Source organism: Anser brachyrhynchus (assembly GCF_964034855.1).
Source record: "Anser brachyrhynchus genome assembly, chromosome: 5".
Classification (NCBI taxonomy): domain Eukaryota; kingdom Metazoa; phylum Chordata; class Aves; order Anseriformes; family Anatidae; genus Anser; species Anser brachyrhynchus.
The window spans coordinates 47,873,385-47,890,545 of record NC_137699.1 but is presented as its reverse complement, the minus strand read 5'-3'; the positions used below and the strand labels follow the sequence as shown (position 1 = coordinate 47,890,545).

At 35.6% G+C, this 17,161-nt stretch overlaps 1 protein-coding gene across 7 annotated transcripts in view; it reads left to right on the top strand.

Moving 5' to 3' along the window:
- The window catches only part of EML5 (EMAP like 5), a 112,919-nt gene that overhangs the window by 83,241 nt on the left and 12,517 nt on the right, over nucleotides 1–17,161 (top strand). For 2 of the 7 annotated variants that reach the window (XM_080592991.1, XM_080592995.1), the window contains 11 exons: nucleotides 3,126–3,204; nucleotides 4,077–4,206; nucleotides 4,720–4,818; nucleotides 6,936–6,956; nucleotides 9,807–9,980; nucleotides 11,446–11,654; nucleotides 13,753–13,910; nucleotides 14,555–14,669; nucleotides 15,141–15,329; nucleotides 15,522–15,694; nucleotides 16,966–17,128. In XM_080592991.1, coding sequence (XP_080449117.1) covers nucleotides 3,126–3,204; nucleotides 4,077–4,206; nucleotides 4,720–4,818; nucleotides 6,936–6,956; nucleotides 9,807–9,980; nucleotides 11,446–11,654; nucleotides 13,753–13,910; nucleotides 14,555–14,669; nucleotides 15,141–15,329; nucleotides 15,522–15,694; nucleotides 16,966–17,128 — 1,510 coding nt within the window. Of the gene's footprint in view, nucleotides 1–3,112; nucleotides 3,205–4,076; nucleotides 4,207–4,719; nucleotides 4,819–6,935; nucleotides 6,957–9,806; nucleotides 9,981–11,445; nucleotides 11,655–13,752; nucleotides 13,911–14,554; nucleotides 14,670–15,140; nucleotides 15,330–15,521; nucleotides 15,695–16,965; nucleotides 17,129–17,161 lie in introns of those variants that run through there. The other 5 variants (XM_080592993.1, XM_080592992.1, XM_080592994.1 and 2 more) reach the window with 5 other exon arrangements.

Sequence of the window (17,161 nt, the reverse complement as noted above, 5' to 3'; positions counted from 1 at the left end):
AGATGTTCAAGAGCCAGTAATGATTCAAGAGTGTTCGTGAAATTGTACGTTGGGATTACTGACAGAAATCAGATGTGTTCCTTAGTTTCTGTACCGGCCAACAAGCTTATGTAGATGTAGCCCAGTACATGCGTGGTTTTGCTTTTTTTCCCTCAGCTCCAAAAGTTGGTAGAATGGAAGCAGGTTGATATAATCTTTTTGGATTTCAGCAAGGCTTTCAATACTGTTTCTCACAGTATCCTTCTGGACAAAATGTCCAGCATGTAGCTAGATAAATGCATATTGCAGTGGGTGAACAATTGGCTGACGGTTCAGGCTCAAAGGGTTATAGTAAATGAGGTTACGTCAGGGTGGTGGCCAGGTACCAGTGCATTTCTGCAGGGCTCCATTTTAGGGCCAGTTCTCTTCAATATTTTCATAAATGACTTGGGTGTAGGACTTAAAGGTCTACTGAGTTATTTTGCAGACAATACTAAGTTGGGATGAGCTGTTGACGCCCTCGAGGGTAGAGAAGCCTTGCAGAGAGATCTTGACAAATTTGAGGGCTGGACAATCACCAGCAATATGAAGTTTAACAAGAGAAAGTGCCGGATTCTGCAGCTAGGACGGGGCAACCCTGGATACACATACAGACTGGGAGAGGAGAGGGTGGAGAGCAGCCCCACAGAAAGGGATCTGGGGGCTGTGGTGAACAGAAATTGAATGTGAGTCAACAGTGTGCCCTAGCAGCCAAAAGGACCAACCATATCTTGGTGTGCATCAAGCACGGCATGGCTAGCTGGTCAAGGGAAGGGATTGTCTCGCTCTTCTCTGCGCTGGTATGGCCTCACCTCAAGTACTGTGTGCAGTTTTGGGCGCCACCCATAAGAAGGATATAAAACTATTAGAGAGTGTCCAAAGGAGGGCTACAAAGATCGTGAAGGGTCTAGAGGGTAAGATGTATGAGTAGAGGCTGAGGTCCCTTGGTTTCTTCAGCCCAGAGCAGAGGAGGGGAGGCCTCATGGCAGCCTGCAGTTTCCTCACGAGGGGATGGGAGCAGGGCAGACATTGATCTCTATATATGAATATTGTGAATACGATTCATGTGTATGAATTCCTTCTAACTGGCGTCTTCAGAGAGGAAAAAGAGATCTTTAACTGAGGATCTCTGAGAATGAAGTCTGTGGTTACATTCCCACCAAGCATGTTTAAAGCAGAACAGAAAGAATGAATATAATTGTCATCTCTTAATATTTGTTTCCGAGTGAGGAGACCTTTTGTGCATGTCCACACTGGACTTGTTTTCAGACCTGCGTTCTTATATATGGTAGATGTCGTAGCTTTTGCCTTGACTGCAGGTTTATCTTAGAAGTCTGTTCTGCAAGAGTAAGAATTTTGGAGTAGCAAAAAAAAAAAACACACAAGTGTTAGCCTATCATTCTGTTTGAAATTATAGAAGTATTTCTCTATAAATCTTTTCAATTAGTGTTGTTTGCTATTAATAAAATTTGTACTTATTTATAAATATGAAATATGAACTTTAGTTATTTTCTTTCATGACCTGAATTTTCAGTCTTTTCTTTAATTATTTAATCCTTTGAAATACATAAAAATTAGTTTAATACACCTTATATTTCTTCCCTGTGAAAAGATGCATTGTGTTAACTATCCAGTGTAAAATAATAATATTTATTTTTACATCTGGATTTGTGTTTTCTAATGTTAAGATTTTATATTTTATAGAATCTGGATTTATGTTGCTGAATGAAATATTTCAAGGACCTCTTTCTGGCTATGTCTTACATAGACGGTTTTATTGAACTTAATCATGTTTGGGTGATCAGGCAATCTGACTTTTTTTAGCAGACAGATTTGTAATCATATGGTTTTCTTTTGTACATTTTTTCATAAGTATTTACAGGTTTTCAGGTATAGAGGAAGTAACTAAAGTATCTCAGAGCACAGTTTATATTTGCGGTATAGTTTGCATTAAAATACATACAGATGTTTTTTATTTGTCATATGAGATAAACCTATGAATTGTATTCAAATTGGACAGGGAAAGTGGAAGAATGTAATAAAGCTCAGAAAATGGTGTCTTATTTGAATAATTGAAATAACTTTGTAGTTCAAAACATACAGTATATAAGCAAATCATTATCTATTTTTCTTAGAAATAGCATGGTGCTTAATTGCATCAAAGTCATTGCTTGAACAAAGATCTAATTAAAAGATAAATTACTTCATACTAAAAGGGAGTATGAGAGAGAGCCAATGTGTTGATTTATGTATGATATTAGTTTGCTACACTACCCCCTGGATTAAGTAATCTGAATTTCACTGAATCTATATATAGTTTATTTTTAAATGAATCGTTCCTCTCAAGTGTCTTTCTTACTTTTTTTTTCCCATGGCTACATGTGTTGCATATTTAGAATCAACTTGCTCCTGCAGAGTACTAGAAATAATTGTCTAATTTTGATCAATAAAATTTGTTTCTATGTTTCTTTCTGTATAAACTTGAACATCATCTGAAAGATGCTACAGGTATCTTATCAGTCATATCTATTTTAGATTTCTTAAATCTGGAGTATTCAGAACAGTGGAACATATGTTATGGCTAATAGTCATGCATTTGCATGGTGATGATTTGTTTTCAACTGAGTGTTCTTCAATAACTTGCTTCTATCGATGTAAGAATGAATAGAAAGGTGTACCTGGGGCTCTTTACCAAGTGTTACAACAGGAAAAGGTAGAGCCTACTGAAGGATTGTGGGAAGCAGGAATGATGATCTCAAGTATTTAGAACAATCAGGTATGGAAAAGAAAGAAATACCTTAAGAATACAGCATTAAAAACCAAGAATATTAGATCAATTGTAATTCATTGAAAAACAAGCTTTTTCATTAACCTCATGGATTGTTGTTGGAAGAATTGTCAGAAAACTTAGCATATTTAACACTTCTGAAATCAAGGGCGTTTGCTTTTTCCGTTGACAGAGGCATTTCTTTTAAAGATGGATGCAAATATCAGTTAAGCAGGCTGGTGCTAGGAGTTTTTCTTGTACAGTAGCAGGTTAGAAGGTACTGTGTTAGTATGGAATGGGTGACGGACAGCCTTCTCTTATTCACAGTTCTTTATTTCAGACCACCAGTTAGTAGGGCGTTGCCACAGCCAGAGAAACTTCAGACAAATAATGTTGGGAAAAAAAAGAGACCTATAGAGGTAAGAAAAGGCACACTGATCTCTCCTCCCTCTCCTTTTAGATTTCTTTTTTTTGCCAGAAATTGACACGTTTGTGGACATGCTAAATGATTGTTTCATTTTAAATTTATCAAAGATTGAAATAGTGAATAGTGAGTAAATAACAAAAAAGTGGGAGAGGATTTTTTTTTCATTTTGGTAAATCCTCAAAATAATGTTACATCTCCCACAAACTAAACGGAGCATGGCTTCATTCTTATTAAGAATAAAACCCTTTAAATGCAATATGTAGACAACAGTATGTCTTGTTCAGATAACTTTTTATTCTTAGTGGGTGTATTGTCACTAATAAAACATCTGTTATTGTAAAAATTATTGAATTTTCTTTTAAAATTTTTAAACTCACTATTAACAGTTAAGTTTAATTTTATATATATATATATATGTGTATATATATTCATAATGTCTTTGGCTCCTGCACTTTTCCTAGTATATAGCCAATGCAAATAAATATACTCACTTGTGATTAATCTGAAGTGGAAATTTCACCTAACCTTGAAAAATGCAGTTTTTTATATGAACTAAAATATTTTTTATGACTTAACAAAATGCTTCTTTTAGGATAAAAAACCAATCTTTTGTCAGCAATGTTCCAGAATTTTTAGGTGGTAACGCAACATTCCTAACTGCCAAGTGGAATTAGATTGTGGGCCAGAGTTTCTAAGCTGACAAAATAGGCAAGATCTCAGTTTCTGTTGGTTTGAGACATCATTAAACTCCTCTTTCATTACTTCATAAGGACATATTTGAAAAATAAAATCCTGGAAAAGACTGCAAAATTCATAATTCCTTTAAGTTTTTGATTATCTAATAGATTTAAATATCTTTCTTAGGACCTAATTTTGGAGCTGGTATTTGGGTACCGAGGCAAGGACTGCAGAAACAATGTGCACTATTTGAACGATGGTGCCGATGTAATATATCATACTGCATCTATTGGGATCTTGTATAACGTGGCAACAGGTAAGAGAAAACCTACTTGAGGAAAATGTTTCTTATCACATATGGAGTAATAGTTTATGAAGTTACTGGTATGCTTTAAATCTAATAAAATTAGATGGGAAAAGTAATATTTTTATTTGCTGTTGCTGAAGATGCAGTCTGTAGAGATAATTCCTAATATCTGCATGAGCAAGCTTTATATATTTAAATCTTTCTGCTAACTGAATTTTGAAGGAAGTAAAGATTTGATTATTTTGGCATTAGCTTTCTGGAACTTGCCTGCTAAAATGAAATGTAGATGTAAAACTTTGTTTAGGGAACAGTTCAGAGTTATTGAGTATTACATATTAAAATCAAGATAAAAAATTAAGGATTTCTGTATGCTGGTTTTAAGCTCCAAACTGTAATACCATCATAATATTTTTCTCTAACAAATATTATAAAGTTTATATACGTGTCTTATAAGTTTATAAACATGTCTATGTGTGTATAAATGTTTTAATTAAAGTTGGATTTTAATGTTTTTTATCTTAGGTTCTCAGTCTTTTTACCAAGAACACAATGATGATATTTTGTGCCTCACTGTAAATCAGCACCCCAAGTTTACCAACATAGTGGCAACTGGCCAAGTAGGTATGTTTGTATTTTTGTAAAAAGAAATTAACGTAAGAGCATGCAATTAGGGCCTTGTGAGTTCATGATAAATCACAAAAGTATTTGATTATGCTATCTCCGTTTGTATGAGTGTTACTCAGTTACCTGTCCTCTTTATATGTTTATATGAATGTAATTTAATGAAGTTAAAAAAAAAAAAAAAAGACAAAAAAAACATTTAGGTATGAAAGAAAGCTTATCTTTTGTTTGCAGTGTTATGAAAAATATATTTTTAAAGAAATTTTAAGCCCCATGAAATTAGTCTGTGTTTATTTAACTAACAGCTTGTGTTAGGCCTTCCAAGCAATCATAGACCTTCCAAAGAGACTTAATTAAGCTATCCCTGATTTTTTTTAATAGATTAGAATCAGAATACTTTAAATAGTTGTCACTTGATGTAGTTCTGTCGCATCAGGCAGGTTTAAAATACCTACTTAGTGTTTTGTTAATATGTAGCTGTAAGATTCTAGACAGAACCCAAACCCTAAGGGTGTTACCCTACAGATAAATATAGATTTCTGGGGAAAAAAGAGATGTTTCATAGCAACGTTACAATTGATCTATGAACTCACCAAATTAAAAATAATAATAATAATTTTAAAAAAAAACACCATATCTGCATAGCTCAACGAGTACCACTGTTTCTAAATTTCTCAGATGAACATAATTTTTTTTATAGTCCTGCAACCCAAGAGCAGTTTCCATACTTTCAGTTGTTTCTTAGCAGATGGAAGCATACGTTGTTTTCCTGAGTGCATAGAACACAAAGAAAATGATTGTTCGTTTTAGTCAGAATAACTTTTTTTGTAGATTTTTTTTCAGGTGTTTCATCTAAATATGGTCAGAGTTTTTTATTACCTGCTTTCCGGTGTCTTTTGGATTTTTAAGTGCATGTTTCATTAAAACTGACACATCGATAGTAGTAACTACTTAGGTAAACTAGCTGAATTTCTTGGTGAGTTTCCTGCCTCACATCAATTTAAAGAAATGGAAATAATTTAAACAGAAAAAAATATCTGCAGATTTTTACCTGTGGTTTCATTGCAAAGGATATTTGCAGGAATATATGCCTTTTATTGTTATAGGAAATCATTTGCTTTTGCAGCATATTTCTTAATCTGTCTTAATTTCTTAAGATAGAATATATGGGAAGAATGTAGTCACAATGTAGAAATCTGTTCTTTGCATGGATCATTTTCTTCAGTGTTCAGTTTACTCAAGAAGAAACACGTGGACCCTTAATTCTTTTTAATTTCATAATCATTTCTACACCAACTAGCAGTAGAACAATATAAATTCTTTCATAATGTGGATTAAGGGATACAAATCAGGAGCAGATGACACTAAAAAAATTGAACTGCAAAAACACTTTATAATTGAAAGAATTACACTTTAAAAAACGAACTGGAATCAAAATGTCTTTGAACAACATTTGGTTGTTAGATTCCAAAGAGACATTAACAAGCAAATACTTCATAAAGAACATACTAAACTGATTCTATTTGTCTTTTTGATATGACTTGCACAAATACATCTTCACTACCGTAATTCAAATCTTCAAAAGATTTACAGAAACATTAGCTTCAAATATTTTTAAACTACAGTGCTCTTTCATAGAGTCTCAGTAATATTTCCCAATAGCTGAAACTATAATCCTGATTTCTTATCACTCCTGTAGAGGATCATTGAGTGTATTTGCTACTTGCCAGAATCAGATTCAAACGTTATTTCTCAGCAGAATAATAAATGGCATTTTTCTACTTAATTTGTTAAGACATCAGTAACATGTTAAATTCTATTATTATTATTTAGAGTTGGGCAAAGAGAGACCTAACATACACCAAAATGAAAGTTTCATGTTGTAACTCAAAATGGAAATCAAAATATATTAATTCTGGTAATTCGTAGTTCTGATGTGACCACCATTTATCAGTAATTGATCATATTTAACACTAAATGCAGTATTGCTGCTGCTGCAATGCAAGGAGATGACATCAAGGTGTGTGTTAAGAAATTACACTAAATGTGGCATATATTTTTTTTAGCATTTATCTTATTTCTGGTCTAATTATTTTTCTGCTGCTTTTCCATTACAGGAGACTCAGCAGATATGTCAGGTAAGGGAAATAAAATTTTAACATCTTCAGGTGAAGTTAGCCTATCTAGTAGCCATTATGACTTTATAGAACAATAAGTGACATGAATTCATTTTTAGTTTATTCAAACCTGGGATCAGTCCTATTACTTTTAGCACTGAATATAAACCACAGTAGCTCAGCAAATCTTAAATGTAGAAACAATTAAAATGTTAGAATACACTTTAAAACTATTCTGTTGTAACATACTCCCTTCTTGCTGCCCAGTCACTAGTGAGTTCTAATACATACTATGACTATAGCATTGCTCTGTATGCTTGCAGGTTTTATAGACGTATTGGGGCTGACAATTAACAATTGTTTCAGATACTTAATTGAAAATAGTTTTTAAATATGCATTTTCAAAGTATATTCCATTGAGGAGGCCTAGGTGACTGAGTGAATAAAGCACTTTCACATTTTTGTATGATTGTCATGCAGTTATTACCACTGATCTAAAATGCTTGTTATGGTGTCAGTTTAATTATTTATGTATCATTTTTGGTCTTTGACGGTTTGACAGTCTTGATTGAGCTATTTTTATTAATAAGTCTTATTTCAACTGTAACCTAAAAAGTTTATCACCATCATGTGTGACTGAGTTCATTGTTGGGCAGCCATAATTGTCTTGTGACACATCTTCAGAGATGCATAAATGTGTGTTCATGTATACCTAGAAAATATAATAATCTTCATATGCATCTAAAGATTGTTCTGTGAAGATCAGATGTACAATGGCATTTTAATGTGTGTTGACTTCTTTCAAATATGCCAAATTGTGCTTGCTATAAGGATGGGAGGAAGAATATAGGTACCCCTTCCCACACAAACTATGTAAAAGAATCAGTGATGATATGGTTGTTTATATATTTAAAAAAAAAATCACTGTTACTGTATATAATGCCTGGAGATTTTCCCTCTTTCACTTGCCCTTTTCTGATTGCAACTTTAGTTTGAGCCTTTGTACGTTACTAAATTCTGTTGTCACTGCCTGAAACCAGCACTCTTGATTTTTTCGTCTTTGTGGAACCATTAGTCTGGAATCCAAGCTGCTGCCTGCCTTCATTATAAAGATGCAGATAGTTTCACTTTAAATTTATTGATGGATATTTGGCACCCCTTTTACCAATAACTCTTTTTTTAGTTCCCATTTTCTGTTTTCTGCAGTGATGCACAGGTTCTTGAAACAGTGATATTGGTCATAGGCTGGAATGGCAAATTAAGTTTCATAATGACATGGTATAGATTTGCTTCATCTTACTGAAGATATTTTTTGTCCTGACAGCCCATGGTAGCTTTATTTCACTTCTCTCAGAAGGAAAATCTCTTAGAAAATCTCTCTTTGGAGAGATGTTCAGCAGCTGTAGTATTCCACAAGCAGGATACCAGGTCAAGACAGAGACTTTCAGAAGAGCACAGTCAAGTAGGAGGACTCAAGAATCAGTGCTCTCTATCCTTCAAGTCCTGATTTGAAAAATTTGCTCAGTTATTCACTTAGTTATACCTAGAGGAAGGTTTCTGTCTATCACCCAAGAGGATATTTTCAGTTGAGGTTATATGAGAGGTACACAAGCCAAGGGCCGCGGAGTGTTTTACCAAAGAGAAGAACAAACAGTTCAAAGCTCTGCATTCCCTCAACGTTCTGTAAGGACAGCAGGGAGCTTGTTGAAAGTTTTGAGGCATACCACTAATTGACAACCCTTTCTGTTTTAATGGCATGTATATACTGTGCTGTATTACCTCTCAAATAGCAATGATCAAAAAATGTTGATGCCATGTGAGAAAATTGTGGGGAACAGAAGAAATTAAGAGATTGTTCCGAAGACTGTTTGGCAACAGCTGTGGAATTATGCTTGAAAGTTTAGTTTCATGTGGCTAAAATTTTACCTAAGTCCCTGTGCATACTGTTTCCCATTGTAGGGGTGCCTTTGAGGGGTTAGATTTAGCTAATTAGAAACACAAAGCATGGAGCTGAAATGGATTTTAGTTTACGTGAATCTGGGTCTAAGACAGCAGCCAGTAACCTCCTGACTTGGCAGTCACATTTGCTTGAGATCAGAAGGAAGGAAGTTTGAGGGAGACTGTTACTGTCCTGGAGATGCCCTAGATGCTACTCAGAGATTGCAAACTTGGATTGTAAGATCTTTGGAGAAGGCATTGCATTCTGAAGAAGACCTCAGATATCATCATAGTAGGAATAATTGCATACATAAATAGCAGGGAAAGATGGTTCAGCTTACAGTCCAAATGATACAGACTAAATTAAATACCCTAGTTCTCCTACACTAGTAAGCAGGCTGATTATTCAACTGACGTTTTCCTAGGAGAGCATACATTTCAGACAGATGACCATTTCATAGAAAAGGAGATTCTGGTCTTGTACTGTAACCTGATTTCTCAGAAGCTATCAGCTGTCCAAAAGCCCCACTTAGAAATTATGTTTTGATGGTTTACTCACTGTTTGTAGAGGTTTGAGTTAGCATGCTGAGACAAGTTTTACTCAAAGAAAAAAACAGGAGAAAACAGCTTGCTTTCAGAGCTTTTGCCATGTTTCATAGTTTTTGCTGTGCTTCAGAAGACCAGTAACACATTAAGCAACATTTACATCTCCAGTAGTATAATGAGGCCAAATTCTTAGTCCTGGCTTAATGATGCTATTTGCAGGAAAATGGTTTCCAAACAGGCCAAAATCTCCTTTCTTTTCTTTCTTTTCATCTGACCAGAATAATTTTGTCGTATTAATAACAAATAATAATTGCTTCAGTAAGCAAATCATTAGACACTTTCAATACATATGCTAATTAACTTTTCTTTTAATGTATATTTGTGTAGCTACAGCTCCTTCTATTCATGTGTGGGATGCAATGAACAAACAGACATTATCAGTACTGCGGTGCTACCATTCAAAGGGAGTTTGCTCAGTCAGTTTCAGTGCCACTGGCAAACTGCTGCTCTCCGTAGGGCTGGATCCCGAACATACCATTACCATTTGGAAGTGGCAGGAAGGTAGGAAAGTGATTGTTTTTTGTAGAATGCATTCATGTTAGAAGCATATTGGGCTGAGTCAAAGACAGTTATAACATAAAAGTATCAGCAGATAGAAAATTATTACAATAAATGGTGTGCACTATGCACTGTGCAAGAAGAGGTAAGCTTACTTACCAGGTACTTACCTGTTTCAATAACTGCTAAAAATACCTCCTTTGGAACTGTTACATAAAGATGAGGATAGTTCTCTGATTTATAATTAGAATAATGAAGGAAAATTGTATTCTTAAAAAATATATATCTTTCAGCCATTTCTTTGCTGCTCGGTTAAAAACCCTTTATAAATGTCTTTTTTGCTCACAGTTGAAATTTTCTGTTCTTTTCTGTTCTTTTATCTTCTAAAGTCTGATTACTTGTTTTACTACTAAAATAATGCTCCCAAAGTTGCAAATTGCAGAAATGTGGTGCCAGTACAGCTCATCTGTGCCACTATGTTATTTGTGTATTAAGTTATACTACAGTTATTCAGGTTGGCTTTGAACCAAGTTCAGGATTTAGGATAAAGCAATTTGGTTGTCTCTTTCCTATCCGTCAAAGCCACACCCAGATTTTAATATTGGTTCTTTAGTCATACTGGTTTATTTGCTCTCTCTTTTGAGATTTCTGTTGATTGACTAATATCTCTCAGAAGTTTATAAATAAACTACCAAATCAATTTAAATGATCCTTCACAGCTTGCGTAGCTGGATTCAGGATCAAATGTGCATTTTTGCAATCTTAGGTAATGTGAAAATGTGTGGTAAAAGCCTGTGCAGCAATTCACTGCCATTTCAGTCAGAATATACCTGTGTTCATCATTGAAAGCTGATACAGCTTCAGCATGGCAGCTAAGATGTGTATTCCCTAGAAAGGGCTAAATACCACAGGAGGTCAGGTAATGAAATTGTTGAGGAACCTTGATATTTATGGGTCAAAATGTCTGATTTTAATAACTCTGAAAAGACTGGAAGAGCATTACCTTTGAATCTAAGACTATATGTAACAAAGTCAGTTCCTGCATTTTCTGCAGAAAGAAATAAAACATCTTCAGACAAAATTTCGAGAGAAGTCATTCATTAGTTTCTTGTAATTTGTCCAGTTTGTGATTTTCAAAGGATTTCTAGGAATTTAAGAGGAGACGGATACTTACTTGGATCTGAGCTCCTAACCCTCTTATAAGTAATTATAAGAAAATTATAAACTAGAAAATTATAAGTAGGAAAATTGTAAGTAGATGGCACCTTCATTAGGTGCTTGCTACTGGCTCTTATTAAATTATTTTTTTTAATTTACATGATAACTTAGGAGCAGTTTTTACTTTTACTTATAACTTGTGTGGTCTTGTATGGATCATCATTCTCCAGAATGAATAAACAAATAAATATTGCCATAAATGTATATTTTTCCTAGCGCATTAAAAAAGTCCATTTTCTTTTTTTGCCAGGTGCCAAAATTGCCAGCCGAGCTGGTCATAACCAGCGTATATTTGTAGCAGAATTCAGACCAGACTCGGATACCCAGTTTGTTTCTGTGGGAGTAAAACACGTGAGGTTCTGGACACTGGCTGGAAGAGCTCTTCTCAGTAAAAAAGGGCTGCTGAGTTCCATAGAAGATGCCCGAATGCAAACAATGCTGTCTGTAGCTTTTGGAGCTGTACGTACCTTAACAAACTGTTTAAAAATGTATACATACAAAAAATTCTTGACTCTTCTCTGCCTTTATTAGTTTTAACTGGGACTTTTTTTAACCTGTTAATAAGTATGTCAGTTGTTTTATACACTCAGTTTAGCATTGCTAATACTTTTAGTTAGAACTAATACCAGCTAATGGAAAGAGAAAGGCTTGTGTAATTTTATGTTTTCAGAAGAAACAAGCTATAGGTGCTTTGGGTTGATAAGACACTGGTTGGTATTTAATCCAAATGCAACAAAGCTGACTACGTAGGCTGTGGGAACCCAACAGTAGAACTGAGGCTAATTTTATGCCCACCTAGGGGTGATTATATTCTGTTCTGCATGCATTATTACTCATGAGTGATCTGAGAGCAGCACTGACCTGGGGCATTCATTAACATCTATGACTGTTAGATGACCTCAGTAGGGTTTTGTTTTGCGTTTTGTTTTTGACAAATGTAGGTCTTGTTGGGAACTTAGCAACAAGTTCCACATCCTTGCCATTTCAGGACTTGTTTTGAATGTGTAGTATTCGTATCTTCAGCTGGGCAGATGGCCATAGTTATCTTCTGAAGTGGTCTTTCTCTTTTATTGCATGTGTTTCCTTTCTGGCCTGCCTATTAGGTCCAGACTGAATTTGTACTATTAATTTAGACTTCTGAAACTGTAAATGGCCAGAGGTTTCATGTTTTGGTAAGACTACCTGTTTTTCACAGTGGTGTCTCTTTAGGTACCTTTGATTTAGGTACCTTTGTTTTGGGTTGGAAGGGAGCTTAAAGATTATCTGATTCCAATCCCCTGCCATGGGCAGGGACACCTCCCACCAGACCAGGTTGCCCAAAGCCCCATCCAGCCTGGCCTTGAGCACCTCCAGGGATGGGGCATCCACAGCTTTTCTGGGCAACCTGTGCCAGTGCCTCACCACCCTCTGAGTAAAGAATTTCTTCTTAATATCTAATCTAAGAGATTTCAGAGAGTCATGTCTTCCTTCAAAGTGAGGTTATCTTCCAAATGCTAGGTGCTAGAGATGCACAGCCTAGGCATTAGTTGGTGTTTTGGAACCCTCAGTGAACTTTCTTATGGAGGGATGCTTCGTACCATGTAAATTGGGCTTCGTGTTGAATGTCCTGGAGATTGTCAAACAATATGAGGTTGTCTGAGGATGCAAAACTTGCAGGGATTTTGTAAAAAGATACGCAACCTGAATGAAGCGACACCTGGTGTGTTTTTCATACTGCTTGTAGGGAACAGTTCTGGAAGCGCTGCTATTCCTTGACTTTTATCTCAGGAGGAGCTGGTTCAGGTGCTCGGAAACAGGTTAAAATCAGCCCAACAGTTATGCCGTGAGGATGGTCAGAGGATCTGCCCCCATGTTTATTTCCAGTCCTCTTTTATTTATTCATTCATCAGGGGCACCACCACCACCCCCTTTAAATAAGGATGTAGGCCGTCAGCATCACCCAATTCAAGGAAAGTGTTCTTGCCAAACACATGCATATTATATAAAATACTATACAGGACACTGTATTTGAGGATTCTTCCTCGGTTCCTGTTGGTTTTCAGTGTATCCTAACAAGTTATCCTTAAATAGAAGAGGTTATTATTTTTATTGCCTTCCAAAAACAGGAGGCAGAGAAAAAGGAAACCAGACAATTACAGTCTGAGTTAATAGCAGACTGTTTTCTTCATAAACTACTAGTTACTGTAATCATAATGCACATGGCAAGATGGTACAAATTGCCTGTTTGTGTGGAATGTCAAAACTGTTCCTGGTTTTCTTCATCTTTCACAACATTTGTGCACACCTAATAGGCTGAAAACAGGTAACACTATAGCTGAATTTTAAGTCACTGCATTTCTTTCTGCAGTTTAGAGCCTATTAGCTGCAAGAAACCATGTGTTTCAGACTTCAACAAAGCGTATAGCAGCTTGTTCTGACCCTACATGTCTTAATTCTCCTACGCAGGCATACAAAAAAGCAATCTAGCCTAAAAGAAATGGTGATGATCTTTGTTTCTGAATGTTTTTCTTCTGCCTTACTCAGAATCAGTTGATGAGTATATTTTTCCTCTTTTCAGAATAACTTGACATTTACGGGTACTATCAGTGGAGATGTTTGCGTTTGGAAAGATCATGTCTTGATACGAATTGTGGCCAAAGCTCACAATGGACCAGTTTTCACAATGTATACCACATTAAGAGATGGCTTGATTGTTACAGGAGGCAAGGAAAGGCCGTGAGTCTTTTTTTTTTTTTTTTTCTGCAAGCACATGTATTCTCTAAAAATTGTTTTGGTTCATACTTTCTAATGTGGAGTAGTTGACTGAGATGTCAAAGCTGTCAGTAGTCACCTTTGGATCCCTGAATAGTAGCCAAAGTGCAAGTCATCCCACATGAGCTTCTTGTACTTATTTTTTCCACTGACTGGAAGAGACTTGTGATTTTCCTCCTGTATCTTTTGCAATTTATTTCACAGCAAATGTGTTAAAAGACATATATGTCCTGTTTCCCTCGACTGTATTTTGGTAATTGCTGCCTGTCCTAATAATATGTCAATTCGTTCACATACTTCACTGCTCCTTTGACTAGACAAAATCCCAAGGAGATACTAATTCAGACTAAGCTTAGCAGTGACCATCTTAGAGCTTGTTCTGTAAAGCAGTACGGTGAGAACTTTGAATCAGTAGTTCTTGCTTAGCTAAGAGGCTCAGCATATAAACATCACCTGTTCAGTAAAAACTAATGGTTCTTTAATGATTTAAAACAGATTTAAATGCCTCAGTTATAATAAATTACATTAAATTATATAGCTCTTTCATGTATTCATTGAGTTTTTTGTGCCAGCTGTTATATTTGTTGTTGTTCCTGCTTTCTTAATAGATCAAAGGAAGGAGGAGCAGTTAAACTGTGGGATCAAGAGCTGAAGCGATGTCGTGCCTTCAGACTGGAGACAGGACAAATGACTGACTGTGTTCGCTCTGTTTGTAGAGGCAAGGTAAAGGAATCATCATGACTTTAAAAAAAAAAGTTTATAATCCATGGGTTGATCTGTGGCATTAAAAATATGACAAATCGTTTGCTTCCTCTTTCTTTTAGTATTTGAAATTAAATGTTGAGCTGCAAGGTGTCTACATTTGACTTTTTACAATTAAAAAAAATCTGTTTCAGGAGATCTTATTCTTAATTAGGTTAATATTCTTTACATATTTGATTAAAGACTAAGGATTTCTTTTCTATTTTGTATTATTTTCCACATTTCAAATATTGCAAGCAATAATTCCACTGGTGCCGTGATACTTCTTTGTACTCTAGGAGATCATAGATGATTTTAAGAAGTAAATTAGCTTTGATTTGACTTAAGCAAACTTTCTTGACTTAACTATAGCTTTGGTTTATATCTTTATTACTGCTAATCATGAGTAGCTAATGTATTATATCATAGATAATTCTTCCACTGTTGTTCAAGGGAAAAATTCTTGTTGGCACAAGAAATGCTGAAATAATTGAAGTTGGAGAGAAAAATGCTGCATGTAACATTCTAATTAATGGTCATATGGATGGACCAATCTGGGGCCTAGCAACACATCCTTCCAGAGATTTTTTCCTTTCTGCTGCAGAAGATGGCACAGTAAGACTCTGGGATATTGCTGAAAAGGTAGGTGTTGAAGAACGGTTCTTGTTTTGGAAAAAAGCAAAAAATATCCTAGACTTGTGGTGGTGTTGAGGATTCAAAGCTTGCTATTTAATGTATTCTGAAAATAATTCATCTGATACTATAAGCATAAGATACTTTTGAAATATGAACATATAGAGACATTTACTTTTCTGGATTTTTATTTCTTCACAGAAGATGCTGAACAAAGTCAGCTTAGGGCATGCAGCTCGTACTGTCTGTTACAGCCCAGAAGGTGATATGGTAGCCATTGGCATGAAAAATGGAGAATTTATTATCTTGCTTGTGACATCTCTGAAAATTTGGGGAAAAAAAAGGGACAGAAGATCAGCTATCCAAGATATCAGGTCAGAAAACATAATGGCTTTGTATGTTCGTAGTATTCTAGAAATTTATATTTTGATTTTTAAAAATACAGTTTTTGTATTTCTGAGGAGCATTACAATGACATTTCAGAGAGCTGGAATCAGTGAGTGAATTAGAGTTTGTTTGATTTCTCCTCTACCAGGAATAAAAAGAAAGGAGGAGCTACTTGAAGTTAAGAAACAGCCATCAGTCAAAAAACAGGCCCTCTGCAGTAGGGGGAGTCTCAGGTGATACTGACAAGGATTAGATAAAATGAAAGGGGAGGGGAAAGTAAATGGAAAAATAGGAAGAGACCATCCTAATCAGGGGGCATATCAGTAGGTGTAAAAAGGAACAGGGTAAGATGATGCGTAGGAGGTAAAGTGAGATCAGTGGTTTACAGAAGGTGACTGGATGTCATCACAGAAGCAATAGAAATGTCTCTTCTGTCAGCTTGCTTAGTTATGGTTTATTAGAAGGAATTTATTCAGCAGAAGGAAAACTTTGCTTATGTTTCCTGAGTCAGGTAAAAGCTTACTTAAAGGAGGAAAAAGACTGTTCCTTCTGTGAGTTAAATGAATCGTGATCAGCTCAGGGTAACTGCTGGAGTCTAGAAGGGGGAAGAATATGAGCAAACTGGCATCTTGCAGTGGGAGGCAGGAGAGCCCCACTAGGAGTTAGGGCTTGCTGGAATCAGAAAAGCTGTCCCAGGAGTGTCTCAGAGATGACAGAAATAAAGAACTTCCCTAGTAACACAAAAGAAGCTATGAGGAATTTTTTCTGCCCAGGAAGCTACTGAATTTCAAGACTGAAAAGGAAAGCTGGTGGAAACAAACCACTGTGCAAACATACATTGGACAGATGAAAGATTTGATTTTCAGGTCTTTTTATTTGGTATACTTCATCTAGAAGGTCTGAGTTTTCTTCATTTAAAGTTTTTTTGTTTGTTTGTTTTTAAACTTTGCACCCTTTGAAGTATAGCTTTAGAGAGCCAGGGTCATCAGGAGCATGTCACAGTTGTTACTCCATTGAGGTGGTGATGAAATCAGATATACCTTCTAATGCATATACATTCCCCAAAATTTTGTTTCAAAAGTTATTTTACTTAACAGACAAAAAATACTCCACCTTTCTCTTCAGGTCTGGTTAGCATAAACTTGAAATGCAAATTTACCTGTGCTTCTCAAATCCTATATTACACCTATTGTAAGTACCAACCTATATTACAATTTACTGCAAGTTTATATGTTCATAAACTCTTTCATCTGTTCAGGTTTAGCCCAGATTCTCGTTACTTAGCAGTCGGTTCCAGTGAGAATGCAGTGGATTTTTATGATCTGACATTGGGTCCCACACTAAATCGAGTCAGCTACTGCAAAGATATCCCAAGTTTTGTGATCCAGATGGACTTTTCTGCAGATAGCTGTTATCTCCAGGTATCAGTCATTAATTGTTCAAGATACTGAATA